We start from the raw sequence: 19,309 nt of genomic DNA, 5'->3' as shown, positions 1-19,309 counted from the left end.
CGCGGCCGTCCTCCCCCGCTCACCGCCTCTGCCAGCTAGCCGTGCCAGATCGCAACGCCTCGCCCAGCCCCGGCGGGGCGGACGGGTGGGCGTCCCTGGCGCAAGGCCCGCCCAGCCCCTCCCGCCCCGCCCGGGCCTGGCTCCCGATTGGCCGGCAGGCTGGAAGTGCGAGGAGGCGGGGCCCGCCTCTGGCGGCTCGCGCCCGGGAAGGTCGGCAGGGGAGCGCGGGGTGCCGCTGGGAGGGCGCGCGGGTACGCGGCGGGCGCCTAGGAGACGCAGCGGCGGTCGGAGCGGCGGCGCTCGGTCCGGGCCGCAACCCCTGCCTTCCGCCGCGGCCCGCAGTCCGCGGCGCCCAAGCTCCGAGGCGTTTCCCCGGGCGCTGGGCCCGCGGCGGCCAAGACGGCGGGCCGGCCGGGCGCGGGGCGGCGGGCACTGTGCTGCGGGCTGCGGTGGTGGGGGACGGCGGGCCGCGGCGCGGGCCCGGGGCCCGGCGCGTGCGGCTGGGAGGCGCTGTGGGGGGCTGGCGCGCGGGCGGCGGCCGGGGCCATGGCCGAGGGCGGCGGGGCCGCGCGGAGGAGGGCGCCGGCGCTGCTCGAGGCGGCCCGCGCGCGCTACGAGAGCCTGCACATCTCGGACGACGTGTTCGGCGAATCGGGCCCTGACAGCGGCGGGAATCCCTTCTACAGCACGTCGGCCGCCTCGCGCTCCTCCTCGGCCGCCTCCTCGGACGACGAACCCGAGCGCCCCGGCCCCACGCGGGGCCCCGGCTCCCCGGCGCCTGGCGCCCCCGCCGCGCAGGAGTCGGAGGAGGACGAGGCTGGCGCGGGCTGGAGCTCCACACTGCGGGACCGCCCGCCCCCGCGCTTCGAAGACACTGGCGGTAAGGCGAGGCCCGGGGAAGGCCAGGCTGCCCGGGCGTGAGAATTCCGGATGATCCGCCGGCCGGCTTGCGGGTGGCGGCTGTGTGCGTTTCAGGAAACAAACGAGGCTGCAGGAGCGGGGCTCTAAAGTGCGAGCGAGGCTGCGTGCGGGGCTCCGCCGACTCTTCGTGGGTGGACAGGAAGAGGCGAGGACGTGGGTGGGGGGTGCTTCCCTCCCTTGCTAGGAGTGTCCCCGCGTCCTGCAACGGAAGCCAGTCGCACCTGTAGGGTCTCTCCTTAGGGGTGAGTTAGAGTTAGACTTTACTAGTTGAAGGAAGACTGGAACCCTGACGTGTCTTGGGACTGGGGGAGTCATTTTGTATTGCTGGCTCCAGAGCAAGCTTACCCAGATGCTAGGTGTGGGGCAGGTAGCCGTTGGAGCGAGGCTGAAAGGTTACCAGTGGCGTCTTCACTGGACTTTAGTTTTCTCCAGTTAATCTGAGAAACTTTCCGTGTCCTGCCATTCAGGATCTCTTGTGAAAAACAGGGAAGAGTGAAAGGATCAGTTTAGCAGCGTTAAGGCGCTTGCTTCAACAGAAGGAGCTTTCACGTGTTTCCTGCTTATTGCTATGGTCATAGACCAGCTGGAGAAGGTCAGAGAAAGGCTAGCAGCTCCGCTGCCTGTAGATCCTCTTTGCTGCCTCCTTTTGGGGAGTTGGTCAGAAGCTCAGCAGCCTCTGTCCTCTCTGGGAGGTGGAGGCCCGCCGTTCCCACTTGTCCTCTGATGCTTTTGTGCCTTGCTCTGCGGCCTTCTTGGTCTTCTGTGGCAGTCCCTTGTTTCTGCACACTGTTTTCATGGATGGACTTGCGTGCAGCTGGTAATGCTGACGACCAGGGAGTGGCCACAGTGGGTTTGATCCTGGGCGTTATGCAACTTTTCCTGCCGCTTTCCCTGATGGTTGTTCAACCAGTGGGGAACACAGCACATAGGAGGACAGGCTCGAGGGACTCCTGGCTGGTCCTAGACTGGGATCAGGACATCACGCTGCAGCCTGCTGGTAGGGCTGGCTGGCTTCTCAGCAGGGAGTGGTCTGCAAACCTCAAGCAGGCTGGCTGCAGTGTGAATTTACTAAGTTATAGCTGGGCTTCCAGAGTCCAAGTTAGCTGTACAGTGTTTGGGGTGGGTCAGTGTAAAAGCTTCTTCTTATTTGGGCTTTGATTAAGAGTTTGGGAGTTTTCAGTCACATCACTCTGTATAATCCTTTTCCACCCCTGTATTTTCCAAAATGTCATACAGTCTTCCAGCCCCAGACAACTGATTTCCTATTGGCTCTTAAGAATTGTACCTGCCCAGAACCCTGGTTTGACAGGCCTTATGCTGTAATGTCTGTGATCCAGTTTTTGATCTCAGAACACCTGAGATGTATGTCTGCTTGGGCGGATTACAGCATTCTGTATTGGGGAAAATAGGGAAGTTGTGTTAGGTTAAGCCTGGTTATGAATAAGATTTGTGAGGGCTGGTTTGAGAATGTTAACATTTTTAAAGCAATATTATGTTTCTTAGTAACCTATAAATTGGAGAAATTCTGCAGCAGAGCAATTTACCACTGCAGCAGTTAAATGGTCGTAAAGAGAAGTTGTTGTCAGGTTTAGATTCTGCTTCCTTCAGATGTCCACTGAGTTCACACCTAGATCTGAGAATCACAGTCAAGCACTTTAACCAGACATTAGTGGTTATTTGCGGAGAAGGCGGTGGCATCCCACTCCAGTACTCTTGCCTGGAAAATCCCATGGACAAAGGAGCCTGGTAGGCTGAAGTCCATGGGGTTGCTGGAAGTCGGACACGACTGAGCAACTTCACTTTTCACTTTCACGTATTGGAGAAGGAAATGGCAACCCACTCCAGTGTTCTTGCCTGGAGAATCCTGGGGACGGGGGAGCCTGGTGGGCTGCCATCTCTGGGGTCGCACAGAGTCGGACATGACTGACGCGACTTAGCAGCAGCAGTGGTTATTTGATGCTATTTATACCTAGTTTTGTTTTCCTATTTTGTGTAGGAGCGCAGCTCTAACTAAGAATTTTCTTTCTCTTTGCAGCACTTCTCCCTGAGGGAAATTTGGGTGGTAGTAGAGGGATGAGATTGATGGTTTATTATGCAAGAATTCAGGTTTCCTAAAACAATGGGAATGATTTATGGGGGCTGAAAATAGATGCAGAAATATGCTGCTGGTCAGAAAAAATCCATGTGTCTTAGTGGTATGGAGACAGATGTGTGTTAAGAGGCTTGAGAGCTGCACGCAGGTCACCCTGAGAGCTAAGAGGGTCAACCTGTGAAGTTTACCAAGTCCAGTAGATAAGACCCTCCAGCCAGAGTGTGTTCCCCAATTCCAGGAATGCAAGCTGCATTTCCCTGCATCTTTGTTTCCCAGTTTATTGAGGGGTCTCCCTGGGCTGATCTGGTGGGAAGAGGAACAAGCAAGAAGGTGACGTTTTGATTTGTGATCAGCGCTCATCAGAGAAAACCCCTAATAGAAATTGCTGTTGTTGCTAGACTCAGATGAGGAAAGCAAAGACTCATGGAACAAGTTTCCTGCTTGCCTCCTGCTATAAAAACAACAAACAGTACCTGTATGGAAATAGCATATATGCGTGTGATTGTCTTAATTGTAAATGTATATCGCTTGTGCTGACTGTGGTTTCTTCTATCAGAAGGAAATTATGACCGATGTCTGGGGACCCTCTTGGTAACCTGGAACCCTTTTCAGAGAGACCCTGGGTACCATTGTGCTTTTTATCTGCCCTCAGAGCTGCCTTTGGCCCCATGGAGGAGAGCACGCAGTAGGGAGACTGAGGTGGCAGAGTGGGGCTGGTGGGAGCGTTGTGTTGTTGAGACTCCTAACTGCCCTTGAAACTGTTCTGGTTTCCTCAGCCTCCTCCTTCTGTTTTTACCCAGTGTATTTAGCTTCCTGGATCAGGCTCCCTAGAAGTGCAGCTGGCACTTATGGGAGGGGAGGTCCTCTCCCTCACACGCCCTTCCCTTCTTTCTCCTCTTCCTGGATCCCCCTGGGATGATTTATATACAAGGACTCCCTCCGTTTGCTGCGCTGGCTGGGTGACAGGATTTTAACCCCTGTGTGGATGGAAGGTCAGCCTGGGAGTAGAAAGTGGTTACTGGGAGCTCAGGGCCCAGAAATCTATCCTTGCAGGGCAGCCCCCTAAAATAGCCCCCAGCAAGCTCTCAGCCTCATCTGCCTACTGTGGAAGCAGCCAACACAGCATGCAAGCTCACTCTGGAAGCAGCGGGAAACTCAGCTGCTCTGGGGCTCCTGCCCTTTCCGAGCAGTCTGGTGATGCGTTCTCTCTGACGAGGCAGAGGGACGGGCAGGTCCGCAGACGCTCCGGACCCTTCTGTTCAGCTTTGTGGGTTCTTTGTTGTGGCAGGCTGGGTCTGAGCTGATGCTCTTTCCGTGAGGTTGAACTACACGGGAGTTTTCTTCCCATGCACCGTGTCAGCCACCGTCAGTCATCATTCAGTGGGGAGGTATGACCTTGAGAAGCTAGGGAGGAACATGTTGCCTTCAAAATTAACACTGAAATGTCTTATCTCTTGAGTTTGTTGTTGGTTTATTTGGTTTAGAATCTTTTTGACTAACAAGGAAGAGAAGCATCTTTTTCTTAAAACCAGAATTAAACCAATACCTTCTACTGTAATGGAATTTGTGAGCTAAGATCCTGGACCCCTCTCTCCGGTGTCAGGTAAGCAGCTGCTCCCACCTTTAGCTCCGTAGCTCCAGGAGGAGCTCAGATCATGGTAAGCTGTGAGATAAATCACATGCAGTCTTACCTGATACTGAAGTGTGTTCCCAGTCACAGAATTCAGAGAAGCGAGCTTCGTGGGAGAGATGTTTTGCTCTTTTTCCAGGAGTCTTTTCCTGTGATGGGGAAACTTGAGCTCACGATGAGGATAACAACACACAGTGTGAATCTGTAACTTGCTTTGTCATGCATTATTGCACTGAATCTTCACAGGTACTCTGTGTGAGAGACGTTTTCTTCTGCACTTTACAGAGAAAGAGGTTGGTCTTTTCTGCCAGAGTCTTGGGGGTAATGAGATTACCTTGGCTAAGTGATCAGCACCATCTAAGTACTCAGACTTGATAATTCAGGAAAGGTAGCGAGTTGTTTTGTTTTTAATCTAGACTTTTTTCCAGTAAAAAATATTTATATTTATTTTCATGTTTATGCATGGATGTACTATTTACTTTTTTGGAAGCTTATATAGTTCTGTGAGGCTTAATGCAGGTATGGATTTGTGTAACCAGTCCCACCATTGAGGAATGAAACAGAACAGCTAGGATTTTATCTCACTTCTGATTTAACCCCTGCCCCTAGCCATTGTCAAGGGAGGTCAGAGCTCCTCTGCAGGGAGCAGAGCTTTGGACACACCAGCCCCTGGGAGTGCAGTGTGGTCTACTAAGTCTTACAGTCTAAAACTCACCCTTATTTTTAAAGAGCTGTGATTGTGTATTTTTTTTTTCTTATTATATGTAATATATGTGAATTTTAGGAAGAAATGAAAAAAAAGGATAAAATTTTTAAAAATCCCTTAATCTCCTATTACTCAGAGATAATCACAGTTATTACTTTGATTGTATCCTTCATATATCTTAAGTTATGTATTATTGGGTGACCTGCTTCTTAATTCTAAGTAATATATTGTAAACATTTTCCATTTAAATTATAAAATGTCTTTTTTAAAGAATCTGTTCCCTTTGGGTGGGTATTGGGCTCATTGCCCCCTCTCCCTTGTGTTTACAAATATTTATTGGTATTTTTTATGCTGTGATAAATATTCTTGAAGTTTAAGTTTGTGTGCACATTTTTAAGATATTCCTCAGCATAAAATGATCAAAATCGAATTGAATGAGGATTTTGTACATTTTAACATTTTTTTTATATTTATGAAACAGCCTTCTGGAAATGCACCTATTTAGGCTCTGGTCAGCAGTGTCCCAGAAAGTCTGTTAGAAAGTCTGGCTTCTAAGGCAGCGAGTCAGTGTGTGATTCCTGCAGGCAGTGTGGTCCTGAGTGGGCGTTCCCCGTGATAAAGCCCACTGAGGTGTGATGCACACCGTGCACAAGTCACGCGCAGCGCGGCCCTAAGCCCCCGGGCCCAGGTGAAGAGAATCCCTCCGTGCCTTTCCAGGCAGTGCCTCTCTGCCCCAGGGGTAGCCGTGTTCTGATTTCTGTCACCATCGATTACTTTTGCCTGTTATTTTGGTCTGGGCTCTGAGTTCATCATCATATCTGAGATGTATGTAGCAATCTATTTTTATTTTGCTGTGTAGCATTCCAGTGTATAAATACTGCAGTGTGTTATCCATTATCCTATCAGTGGACTTTTGGACTGTTTTCAGTTTGGGGCTTTTATGAATACAGCTGCCACCAGGGCTTTTGTGCTTGTCTTTGATGGACATATACATGATTTCCCTGGGGTGTGCGTACCTAGGAGTAGGATTGCTGAGTCATGGAGCGGACGCGTGTGTCAGCCTCGGCACCGTGGACGCTGGGGGCTGGGGTCCCTTTGTTGCGGCGGCTGTCTTGTGGGTTGAAGTGTGCCCAGCAGCACTCCTGGCCTCCTGCCCATCGAGGGGCAATGGCATACCTGCCTCTAGTCACGACAGAGAAACATATCGCCAGGCACTGTCCACTCCCGGAGGGGAGCGCAGTCGTCTGCAGTGGAGAGCCGCTGCTTTAGGAGACACTGTCCGATGGTTTTACAGTTTACACGCCCACCAGCAGTGTATGAAATGTGCCATGTATTAATTCAGCAGGCATATTGAACCCTGCTGGGATAAAACGGTAAGTAAGGCATGTCTCCTGGGGTCCAGTAGGAGAGACAAAGTGAAGAAAATGAGATAAGAGTCTGTGATCAAGGTAAACACGGATTTAGATGGGATTCTAGAGGTGCCTCACCTAATCCAGCTGGGCTGGGGAAGAGGAGGTGCCTCTGGCAGAGGTGACCCCTGAGCTGCATCCTAAAGAATAAAAATGAATCAGGTAAAAAGGAAGGAAAAAGGCATCTTGAACAAGGGGACAACTTGGGCAAAGGCTGGGTGGAGTGGGTAGAAGATGAGCCATCTTTGCCTGAGGGCAGCCCCATTCTCCCTTCAGCTGAGCAGCCTTGGTGACAACGTCTTGAAATCTGATGTTTGTAATTGTTATCACTGCAAGTAGCTGTAGCTAGAATCTGAATACTAAGTTCAGGCATAGATGCTGGATCTTGTAGGGAGTGGAATTTAGCAGGTTTGGCAAGAAATAAGTGCTCAGAGAGGGCGGAATCCGTGGAGAAGCACTGGGGTCTTTTTAAGAGAAGAAGAGGGAATATGACAACCAAAGTTAAGGTGGTAAAACCTTTTTTGGTAAGGGAAGTATAGCATTAGCTTCCAGTGATGGGGAGGATGTCACGCTACAAGAACAGTAGAAAACCTAAAATTTCATGTCATGTGAAGGGACACGCTGCCTAGATTGGCACATGGTATGAAGAACTTTCTTCCGCTTGTTTGTGAATTCCTAGAAGAACTATTACTGAAGTATGACTGTCTGACCATACTTCTTTCAATTTATTAAATGCCTACTAAGTATTAGTGTATATTTAATTAATTTATTAAAACAATTAGAAAAAATCCTTTTGCTTCTCATATCTTTGCCATTGCTTCCAGCTTAGAACTGAGACATCCCTCATCGGTCTGAACATTGGATCCTCTGTCAGCTGGGGTTCCCAGATTCCAGTATTGTTGATGCCCTGCCCCCTGCCTCTATCTCCCTTCCCATTGTTTGTGGAAGAAGAGTGATCTTTACAAACCTGGGCTTATCCACTCTCTTCTCTGCTTAAAATTTTTCAGTGGCTTCAACTTCAAGTCAGAGGTAATTCCCGAGTGCTGCACAGGGCCTCCTAGCCGCCCTCCTTTCCCGCATGCCTTTGGACCCTTGTCCTGCAACACTCTCCAGCCACTTAATCTGCCCATCTTAGAGCCTTTGTGCCTGCCTGACCCTCACCTAGAATGTTCTTCCCCTCAATACTTGAATAGCAACCCTTGCTTGCTGGTCTGGTCTTGGTTCAGATATCACTGCCTCCAAAAATCTAAAATTACCTTCTTCCCTAAGGTGCCTTTTAGTATCCATTTAAGCTAATTTTTCTCCTGGGTCTGAGACGTTGAATGTTTTGGTCACGGTAGTTCCTCATCCTGTTTTGGATGAACAAAAGAATAGATGGATGCAGAAATAGATTTTTTAAATGGTGTGGAAATTGGTATCAGTGAATAAGTGTTTACAAGGACCTGTGCATTTTTTAACATCCAAGTGTGGAAGGTGTGGATAGGTTGACTCAGAGGGAGTGAGTTTCTTCCCAGAAAGGCACCAAAGCAAGTCTGGGATGTGTTTTACAGGGATTTGCCTCCAAGATGGAAGATTGGGGAACTCTCCAACCCTTGGGCTTCTACACCCTCCCACTTCCTAATTAACCTTCAGGGCAGGACTCTGTTAGGAATTTGTGGGGGAGCCAGCTGCCCGTCCTCCACTAATTGTTTAACAAACGCTTGTGTATCACTTCCTATGTGTCAGATAGTGTCCTGAGCGCTTTCTAGCCTATGTAATCCTCAAAACAACAATGTGAGGTTAGTACTATTATTTTTCCTATCTTTAACTTATGGAAACTGAGTCACAGAGAGGTTAAGTGACATAGGGTGGACTGATCCTTTTGATTAGGGTATAAGCAAGCATCATGTGCACATGATTTATGCCAGTCAGATCAACTAATTAAAAACAAGTCTCTTGTAGGGTGCTCTGAGTTGAAGGTCATTGTCATTCTCCGAATCTGTTTCACCTGTTAACTTTTATCCCAGGCATTGGCTGCTCTTAATTTCCCAGCCCCCTGCAGTGAGAGGGGCGGCTGCCTGGGTTCTGGGCAATGGTAGATGAGGCAAAGTGTGGACCCCGCTCGCAGGCCTGGTCAGGAGGGAGGCTGCTCTCGGCCTCCCTCTGCCATCACCACCACCATCATCATCTTCATCATCGTCTTCTTCGTCACCACCAGCATCAGTAAACCCGCAGGAAAATGTGATGATTTCTTTTGCCCTGCAGGATAGAACAAAGAGCGACTGTTCCCCGACTTTGTGCAGGGAGCTAGAAATTGAAGACCAGGGCTCTGGACTGGGGAGTGGGTTGAAAGGGAAGCTGGAGGGTGACCTGTGATGTGTCAGAGATACTGGGGCCACCAGGTGGAAGAACCTTGTGTCTGAATCACCATTTGGAGCAAAGCCACCCATGAATCAGTCATATCTGCCATGGACTAAATTTATGAAGAAATGAGCTTCTCTCTTGTTTGCTCCATCATGCATTTGGCAGGGGCTGGAGGAGTGGGTGGTTACAGCAGCCAGCAGAATCCTATTTGCACAGATGCTAAAGGAAAGAGATAGATGGGGAAAAGCGAATTCAAATCAGTAGGGCTCTTGTTGATAGTACAAGGATTCATAAGGAGAAATTATGAGAAAAAAGCCTAGAGAAAAAAAAATGAGTTCTTTGCATTCTCTTAGTGAAGTTCCCATTGTAACTTTGGAACAGGTGAAATAATGCAGGTAATCTGTCTGCACTAGACATTCTAGACTCGGTTATTAATTGCACATTGATGTTTTGAAGCCATAGGGGTTGGAAAGAGGCTTGGTGGTCAGCTTCTGGTGGAGAGCGAGCACGCCCAGGGTAAAAGGCCCCATCTCCGCTGAGTACTCACCCTGCGATCTTGGGCCGGGGCCGGTGGAGCCCACCACTGAGAGTCAGTAAAGACACATGGCTGAGCACAAAGCTGGTGCTTCATTCCAAGTAGCCGATTTCCGTTCCTTTAAACTACTCTTTTCCTATGTGGCCAAAATGGACACAATGGATGTTGTGCTGCTTAGATTTTCAAAACTTTTAGCAAGCAGGAACCTCAGGACAAACCCAGGGGGGGCTTCCTCTGAAGCTGGAGTGAGAGGCCTCAGAACCTGTCCAGCCGGTCTCCCCACCCTCCCTGGAAGCCGTGTGTGTGCAGCACCCTGTGAGTGCCTCAGGACCCCTCTTCGGTCTATCAGGGGCCTTCAGCCGGGACCCAGGGTGAACGGAGGGAGACTCCCATGGGCGGCTGACAGACATCAGTGGAGAAGCAGTTACTGCTCTCGTATCTACTGGGCTCCATCCTTTCCGAGATGGTGGCCAGGAGGCCAGTAGGTGGATGCAATATTGATGTTTCAGAAACTTCAAAAGCCTTCTGTGGCAAAGGCAATTAAAAATTTAATGACTTTAGAAGAACCGGAAGAGGAGGAGACCTATTTTCTCAAGTTTAGAAAATAGACTTATAAAGAGAATATAAGGGATCGAGATAAAGGATGATTTTCTGGAAGAAAAAAAAATAAGTGGAATCATTTCAAGAATGGTTAGTGAAGGCTTGCTTATTTGGTGAATGGCTTGCTTAGTGAGTGGCTTGCTTATTTGAGCTCTTTCTACATTTGGGGTAGTGGAGAATCCACATCTTAAATCAGCATCCCTCGGACCCCTGCTGAGTTAGTGAGGTGTGCTGAGTAATGGTTCTGAGGTTCTGTGGTGAACAGACCTTCACTTCAGAATTCACATTAAAAAAAGTCTACACCTTCTTCATCTGCCGGTAATGATGCCTACTTTGCTGGCCCCCAGCATTTGAGGTAAATAAAAATGCTTCTTTTGGTTTGTTCTTAATACTCGTGTATTTCAGCAAAATTTCCAATCTGATTTCCTTGGCTAGCTGGTGAACTGGACCATGATTACGGCATTCAAGGGGGGACATGCATTCTGAATTCCTGTGGACTCTGGAAAAGTATGAAAGTGAAAGTGTGAATTGCTCAGTCATCTCTGACTCTGTACTGTAGCCTGCCAGGCTCTTCTGTCCATGGAATTCTCCAGGCAAGAATACTGGAGTGGGTTGCCATTTCCCTCTCCGGGGGTTCTTCCCGACCCGGGATCGAACCTGGGTCTCCTGCATTGCAGGCAGGTTCTTTAGTGTCTGAGCCACCAGGGAAGCCCTGGAAAAGTATACTTAACCAGAAATCTGAGATACCTACAGTGAGACGTCTTTTAAGATTGAAAGAGGTGAATTTTAGGTAAATATCACCAAGTGTAAATCCACACTGTGTCTCTTACATTTACAGACACTTTTATCTTCAGGAACTTTGGCAGAGAAGAAATAGATTTTGAAAAGATGTAAGTACGTTCAGGGAGATGGCAGATTACATGAGGAAAGTTGGAGTGGCTGCCAGGCTACAGCCCAGACTCCCGAGGGTGGTGTGTGGGGTGCTTTGTCTTGTTGGGAGGGAGTGGGGACCTGTCCCAGCTCGGCATTCAAAGCGCCACCTGCCACAGGGCAGCCCCAGGCACCCAGTTATGAGATCCTGTCTGGTCTCTGCACTCAGCGAAGTGCTCTCCCTGTTGTCTTGTCAGGCTCCTGAGAGCAGTTCCCAGTGTCCCTGCTGCCAAAGGACCAACCAAAGCCATGTGCCCCTGAGGTGTGCTAACATTTGTTCACTCCAGCAGGTTATTGGCAGCAGGGCTGGAAAATGGTTAAGTAAAACTGGCTGGGAACCTAAAGCAGAACAGCCTCCCAAAGAAAAGTTCTTGAGTTCAGATTTCGTATCTTCTTTTAAATACAGTTAATTCACCTGGCCTGTGATGGGCCAGGCACTGTATTAGCAGCTGGGGCTTGAGAAGTGGATACAGGAAGCTTGGAGCCCAATGCGGAAGATGGGAGGTGCTCAAATACTTGGGGCCTGAGCGGGAGGTGCTGTTTTAAGAAGGGTGTCTAGTGAAGGGCGTCTGGTGCTGAGGGAGCAGCCGAGATCAGCGCTTCTGCAGAGCTGTAGTAAACGTGACAGGGAGTGGCACCAAGGGAAGCCAGGGCCGGTTTGTTCAGATCCCTGCTCCACAGTGTCTCCCCCAGGGACAGGATCAGGAGTTGGGCAAGAAGGTGCCACTCTGCATAGAAGAGTCAAGGCTGTGCCTAAGTTCTGACCTGCAGCCAATACATATTCAAGAGTCCAGTTAAAGGTGATATTGACAAGAGAGTATCTAAACTTGTTACTGGGAATAAAAAAAGCCAGTGATACTTGTGGGGTTAAAAACAAAAGGAACACTTCTTTTCTTGATAGTTTTAGTACTGTATAGTCTTTTAAAAATTATACACATGAACTGTCTAATTTTGTTTTAACTGCAATCCTGTTTTACCCCCTTTTTAAAGAATTTTCTGGAAATTTTTTTGAATCACTGCCTGCCTTCCATGCAGTCCGTGTTGACAACTTGTTGCTCATATGTGTGTGTGGGTGCTCAGTCGCTTCAGTCCTGACTCTCTGTGACCCTATGGACTGTATTCTGCCAGGCTCCCCTGTCCTCGGAATTTTCCAGGCAAGAATTCTGGAGTGGTTGCCGTGCAACCCAAGGGATGGGACCCACATCTCCTGCATTGCAGGGGGATTCTTTACTCACTGAGCCATCTAGGAAGCCCTTATTGCTCATACACAAACACATTTGTGAATGTACATCATGTGTCGGAGCTTTAGGGGTCATTGCTTAACAAATACAGAGTCGTTTTATATACCTTTCTATTGATGCTGTTCTCATTTAAGAATACTTCATCAATAACTTCCTTCTTTTTTGAGCTTACTTAATTTTAAAAGGAATAGCTGCTAAACTTTTATCCAATGCCTTTATTTTTATCAAAATGCAATTATTGATGTGGTTCTGGTTTTTTTTTTTTTTTTTTTTTTTGTGTGTTTAATTTATTGACGAGGTAGATTTCATTGATTTCCTGGTACTGAGATTCCCTTACTTCCCCGGAATACATCCAAGTTGGTCTCTCTGATAGATGGCTGAATTCTGTTGTTTGCTGGTGTTACTTTGGAGTTTCTGTAACTAACCCATCATAAGCCAGATTTGTTCAGTTTCCCCTCTCATCTCTCTCAGGTCTGCGTATTAAAATTATCTGCAGCTTTGTAAAATGAATTGGTTTATTGTTTAATTGCTTGCTGCCATTCAATGGTGGAAATATGTGTCAGATACAACTCACCTGTGAACTATCTGGTCCTCCTACTTCTGAATTTACCACATCTTGAATCATTTTGATGATTTATGTTTTCCTAGGAAGTCATCTATTTTTCCTAATCTTAAATGCAAAATTCCATGCAATTTTGCAAGATGGTTCTTTTTGATTTGCTTTTATAATCTGTACTTGCTTTTATGTGTCTCTTCTCAGTCTGGTCTTCTGGATCTGCACATCCTCTCTCCCCTAGCTCCTCCCCTCCTTCTGCCTTCTCCTTCAGTTTCTCCACCTTTCCTCTCCCCTGTCACCCATCTTCTCTGTCTTACCCTTAACTGGGCATGTGAGGTGTCTTTCTATATTACTGGCCTTTTCAAAGAATTAGCTTTGAGGGAATTCCCTGGTGGTCCAGTGCTTAGGACTCTTGTGCTTCCACTGCTGAGGACCCAAGTTCTATCCTTGCTTGGGGAACTAAGATCCCAAATGCTGCACGGTGTGGGAAAAAAATAAATTAGCTTTTGAGTTGTCCCTGTTATTTTTTTAGCTTAAAAATTTACCTTTGTTATAACTTCTTTCTTTTCATTTATTGGACTCTCTTTTTTTTTTTGGACTGTCTTTTTATAATTGGTTTAGGTGGTTTCTTCTCATTTAAACCTCATGGTTTCTTCTCATTTAAAAAAATCTCTAGCGTTGAAGGCATTTGACACTAAAATCTCCTTAGAGTGTACTTTCTGGTGTATCCTGTAAGTTTTGGTATGAAATATTGTCTTTCTGTTGCTTTCAAGGTTTTTTTCAAGTTCTCCTTTTAATTTCTCTTTGATCTAAATGTATATTTCTTAATTTATTAGTAGTCAAGAGTTTTTGTTACTTGATCATTTAATTCTAATTTTATTGGATTGTGGTCAAAGAACTGTCCTTAAAATCTTTAATTTGAAAGGTTTGTAAAGGTTTTCTTTCTTGCCAAATATCAAATTAATCTTTACAAATGTGGCATACAGAGGTAATAAAAAATATATGTTTTTTATTTGAGGGAAATAAGGGTGTCTGTCTGTTTCCCTATCATCTGTGTTTTTTTTTTCTCCTGTCCAGTAGATATTCCCATGTGAAGAGCTACCTTTTTACCAGGTGCTTGCATTTTTAAGTCTTTATCTACCATGTTATTTGGTGCATGTTTACTTAACACCTTTTATTCTCCCCACCAAACTGTGCCTTTAATAACACCCCTCTTCCTCTTGCTTTAATTTTTTAAGTCCAGACTGTTTGCTATTAGTTTTGTCTTTCCCGCTTTCTCCTCCTTGGCACGTTGCCTGCTGTCTTCCTCGCCTGGTGTGTTCTTCCCAACCCCATCTGCCTGTGTTTCATGAACAGCATATAGGTGGACATATATTTTGACACAACACGATAGACTCTTCAGTTGGAGAAATCAATCTGTACACACTTCAGTCATGAAAAACAAGCATCACTTTCATTCCTTAAATATTATTCAGTCCACTTTTTTCTTTCTCTTTTTCCTCATGTTTGGTGTTTTGATCAAGCTGTTTGTTTTTTTATGCATTAGATATAGAAATTCTTTCCATTTTGGGGATAAGAGCTTTACTGAGGTAAATTCACAGGTCAAACAATTTACCTGTTTTTATGTGTACAGTTTAGTGGAGCTTCATATATTCCCAATTTGTATAAACGGTCAGTTTTAGAACATTTGAATCATCCCCAAAGGAAACCTGGCCTTAGGCAACTACGAATTTACTTTCTGTCTCTGGGATTTGCCTATTCTGGAAATTGCATATAAATGAAATCATACATTATGTGTGATTTGTGACTGGTTTCTTTCAGTTAGCGTAATGTTTCCAATGTTTACTCACAGTTGATGATCCTATGGGCTGTTTTCACTCTTTTGCTATTATGTTGTTGTGCCATTATGTTCAGTTGCTCAGTTGTGTCTGACTCTTTGCAACCCGATGGACTGCAACACACCAGGCTTCCCTGTCCTTCACTGTCTCCTGGAGTATGCTCAAACTCATGTCCATTGAGTCAATAGTGTCATCCAACCACCTCATCCTCTGTTACCACCTTCTACTCTTGCCCTCCATCTTTCCAAGCATCAGGATCTTTTCCAGTGAGTTGGCTTTTTGCATCAGCTGACCAAAGTATTGGAGTTTCCGCTTCAGCATCAGTCCTTCCAATGAATCTTCAGGGTTGCTTTCCTTTAGGATTGACCGATTTGATTTCCTTGCTGTCTAAATGAAAGTGAAAGTCGCTCAGTCGTGTCTGACTCTTTGCAAACCCATGGACTGTAGTCTGCCATGCTCCTCTGTCCATGGAATTCTTAAGGCAAAATTACTGAAGGTGGGTAGCCATTCCCTTTTCCAGGAAATCTTCTCAACCCAGGGCTCGAACCCAACTCTCCCGCATTGCAGGCGGATTCCTTACCGTCTGAGCCACCAGGGAAGCCCTGCTGTCCAAGGAATTCTCAAGAGTCTTCTCAAGCACCACAATTTGAAAGCATCAGTTCTTCAGTGCTAAGCCTTCTTTATGGTCCAACTCTCACATACATATATAAATACTGGAAAAACCAAAGCTTTGACTTTATGGATCTTTGTCGGCAAAGTGATGTCTGCTTTTTAATACACTGTCTAGGTTTGTCATAGCTTTCCTTCCAAGGAGCAAGCGTCTTTTAATTTCATGGCTGCAGTCACCATCCACAGTGATTTTGGAGCCCAAGAAAATAAAGTCTGTCACTGTTTCCATTGTTTCCCCATCTATTTGCCAGGAAGTGATGGGACCAGATGCCATGATCTTTGTTTTTGAATGTTGAGTTTTAAGCCAACTTTTTCACTGTCTTTCATGTTCATCAAGAGGCTCTTTAGTTCCTCTTGGCTTTCTGCCATTAGGCTGGTGTCATCTGCATATCCTGGCAATCTTGATTCCAGCTTGTGCTTCATCTAGCCCAGCATTTCACATAATGTGCTCTGATATAAGTTAAATAAGCAGAGTGATGATATATAGGCTTGACGTACTCCTTCCCCAATTTTGAACCAGTCCATTGTTCCATGTCCAGTTCTGTTGCTTCTTGACCTGCATACAGGTTTCTCAGGGGGCAGGTCAGGTGGTCCAGTATTCCATCTCTTGAAGAATGTTCCACAGATTGTTTGATCCACACAGTAACAGGCTTTAGTGTAGTCAGTGAAGCAGAAGTAGATTTTTTTTTGGAACTCTCTTGCTTTTTCTGTGATCCAACAGATGTTGGCAATTTTATCTCTGGTTCCTCTGCCTTTTCTAAATCCAGCTTGTACATCTGGAAGTTCTCAGTTCATGTACTGCTGAAGCCTAGCTTGAAGGATTTTGAGCATTACCTTGCTAGCATGTGAGGTGAGATCAATTGTGGTAGTTTGCTATTATGAATAATGCCAAAACCTTCATGTACAAGTTTTAGTGTGGACACAGTTTTCATTTTTCTTGGGTATGTCTCTAGCAGTGGAATTGCTGGGTCGCATGATAACTCTCTGTTTAGCTTTGTGAGGAACTGACAAAATGTTTTACAAGGTGGGTACCTGTTAACAATGTAAGTGAGTTTCAATTTCTCCACATACTGAGCAGCATTTTTTTTTTTTTTTTTGGTTTTTGATTGTAGCCACGCTAATGCATGGGAGGTGGTATTTCATTGTGGTTTTGATTTGCTTTTCCCTGATGATTGGTGATGTTGAGCATCTTTTCATGTGCTTACTGCTGTTTATGCATTTGTGTGTTGGAGAAACGTTTGTTCATGTTTTTTGCCCATTTTGTCCAAATGGCTAAACATTTGCCTGAGGCAGGGTTGAAGCCAATTGTAGAATGAACTTCTAGGATAAAGATTCAGTCTGAAGTTTTGTTTTTTAAAACAAAGCATTTATATTTTGTTAAAAATTTTAGGTGTCAAGATCCTGGAGGTTGACAGTGCAGTACGGGAATAGTAATTTTATATTCTGTCGGCGGCTGTCCTATACCTGAAGCTGTGCCCCTGAACACTTGTGAAATGAACGATGTTTGCTTCCTGTTGAGCTGGGGACGTGGCAGAGTGGCTGTGTCTCCAGCGCAGGGACCTATGTCCTGACAGTGCACCTTCCTTCCTTGTAGTAATAGTGGCTCTTGAAGGTAAAGACTTGCTTCCTTCTGTTCCATCTCCTGGACTTAAGGACTTGGTCAGTCCGTGAGATGATGCGATGTCATCGACAAAACAAGAGCTAAACTCTTGGTTTGCTGCTTACAGGTATTCTCTTGAGTGTTTTTGAGGAGTAAACTTTAGATTTTGCCTCACTTGTGATTTTTACTTCTGTTATTTCTGACTGTAGTTGCTACTACTTCCAGCAGTCACTTGAGGAAAAACTAGGAATTTGGCAATGGACCAGTGTGTTTTTTTTTCATGATAAGAAAATCATTTCTTAATTTCTGTCTGCACTTCAGATTTTGGTATGTGAGGATGGATTTTGGCATCTTCCTAAAGAAATGATTTGTATCATGAAAGGAACACTTGCCATACATAAATACAGGGGAAAAAATCTCGAGTATCATATTTTCCAGGAGGAACTTCACAACTAGGATTCATAGTTCGGGATTCAACAGCTCTTTATCTTCTCTTAATAACTACTCAAAATGGTAGTTACCCCCATGGTAATCATTTCACAGCCACTTTGAGTGTAGCATTAGTTTCCACAGACTTAAAACTGCAAGAAATTGTACTCTTAAATGGCATTGTTGTAAGGTAATTTTAAAACTTGGCTGATAGAAACAAAATTTTTCTGTACCACTTTCTTTTCTTAGTACTGTATAATTTTTAGTAGATTGAAAGTGATTTATTGTGGATGTTGTCATGAAAGATTGTGGAATTTTTAATTAAGGATTGTTCTTGAATTTTTAAGCTGGCAGAGTTCACTTTGTGATTTTAATAGATCTTCATTAGGTGAGAAATTCCCAAATAAGAGTTTTTCTTGGAATATTCATAGCCTGAATGAAATTGAATGATTATAAAATTACATTAAATTCTTAAGGGCTGTTTGCTTTAGTCTTATGAAAGCTAATGCATGAAATAATTCTACAAAGATTATGATATAATCCAAACTTTTTCTGCCTTCCATCATTACTTCAACTTTATGAGTATTAGTTCTAAAGGATAAAAAATTTTTCTAAGTTATCAAGACTACATACTTGTAATATTTGTGTTAACTGTCATTCTGTTCCTTGATTTAAGTATTTGAAAGCTCTTAATCTTACTACATTTTGATTATAAAATTGTCAGCCATTCTGATCTTTAATTATTACAGCACTTTACTCTAGTACTAATAATTTACATTTATACTTGAACTTATAGAATTTCACTGTAGAAGGCACCTAAGTTTACATTTTCAATCTGAGTTACATCTAGAATGCTTAATTGTAGTGAAAGTGACTCAGACATTAATAACAAATCTGAATTGCATGGCCTGTGCATGCGACTGAGATGATTACACTGCTTGGGCATGATGAGAATCTACACAACTCAATGACATTGACCACTGATTAGTTCCGAGGTGGCAGAAATGACACTGAAGCAGGCATCAGCCTTCGGCCTTGCCAAGGCCAAGACCATTTAGCTCATTAGTCATCAGTTTTCTCTGTTTTTCACTTCATGGAATCTTGGTTCTGGCCCAGCTGTTGTTAGAGCTTTTCCTTCCTTGTGTTTCTCTGCTGTGGTATGTGGCACCCGGCGGTATATACTCTGAATTCTTACCTTCAAAGCGCTTTTATTTTATCTCAGTGGCTGAGGAGCGTCTGTGTTGATGCCTGGGGAACTGCGTTCAAGTCCTGTGGTACCCAGACGCTGTCTCACCATTCGGGCTGCTCTGACGTCACGGCCAGTCTGTGTCCACCTCCATCTTCTGTTTCCTTTTTAGGCACAAGTTTGTTTGTTCTGCCCAGAGAATAGTCTTTTTTTCTGTTGCTTTATGCTTAGATTCAGAAACTTTGGTAGCATGTGGCTCTTGTCGTATGACTTATGTCCAGGGCTGGGTGCCCTATACTGCCTGTCCTTCACCTGTCTTTTTCTCTCTCCCTCTGTCTTAGGATGTAGCTTGGAAGTCTTATAGCTTGTCCCCTATGCTCTTCATTTCTTCCTACTTACGGTCTCTGCTTTATTTCTTGGACCTGATCTTCTGAATCAGTGACTCGAGAATGACTCAAGAGTTATCTGTGACCACTTTCTTCTCTTTGATGAGTTATTTAGTTGGGAAATCTTGTTTTATTGGAAATCTTTTTTCTCCCCTGTGTGTGTTGCTGTTGCATCTCATTGAGGGCTGTTATTACCGTTTTAATTAAAATTCGAGTTGGCGTCTGCATCTTCCAGCGG

General features: G+C 45.5%; 1 protein-coding gene across 3 annotated transcripts in view; it reads left to right on the top strand.

The window, feature by feature from the left end:
- Positions 1-218: 218 nt before the first annotated feature.
- PGBD5 (piggyBac transposable element derived 5) overlaps positions 219-19,309 on the top strand; it is a 122,150-nt gene continuing 103,059 nt past the window's right edge. For all 3 annotated transcript variants that reach the window (XM_043926028.1, XM_043926027.1, XM_043926026.1), the window contains exon 1: positions 219-880. In XM_043926028.1, coding sequence (XP_043781963.1) covers positions 547-880 — 334 coding nt within the window. In that variant the 5' untranslated portion in view covers positions 219-546. The remainder of the gene's footprint in view (positions 881-19,309) is intronic.

This window comes from Cervus elaphus, chromosome 15 (assembly GCF_910594005.1).
Source record: "Cervus elaphus chromosome 15, mCerEla1.1, whole genome shotgun sequence".
NCBI classification, from domain to species: domain Eukaryota; kingdom Metazoa; phylum Chordata; class Mammalia; order Artiodactyla; family Cervidae; genus Cervus; species Cervus elaphus.
Note: the sequence above shows the minus strand (reverse complement) of the source record. Positions and strands in the feature narration are given on the sequence as shown.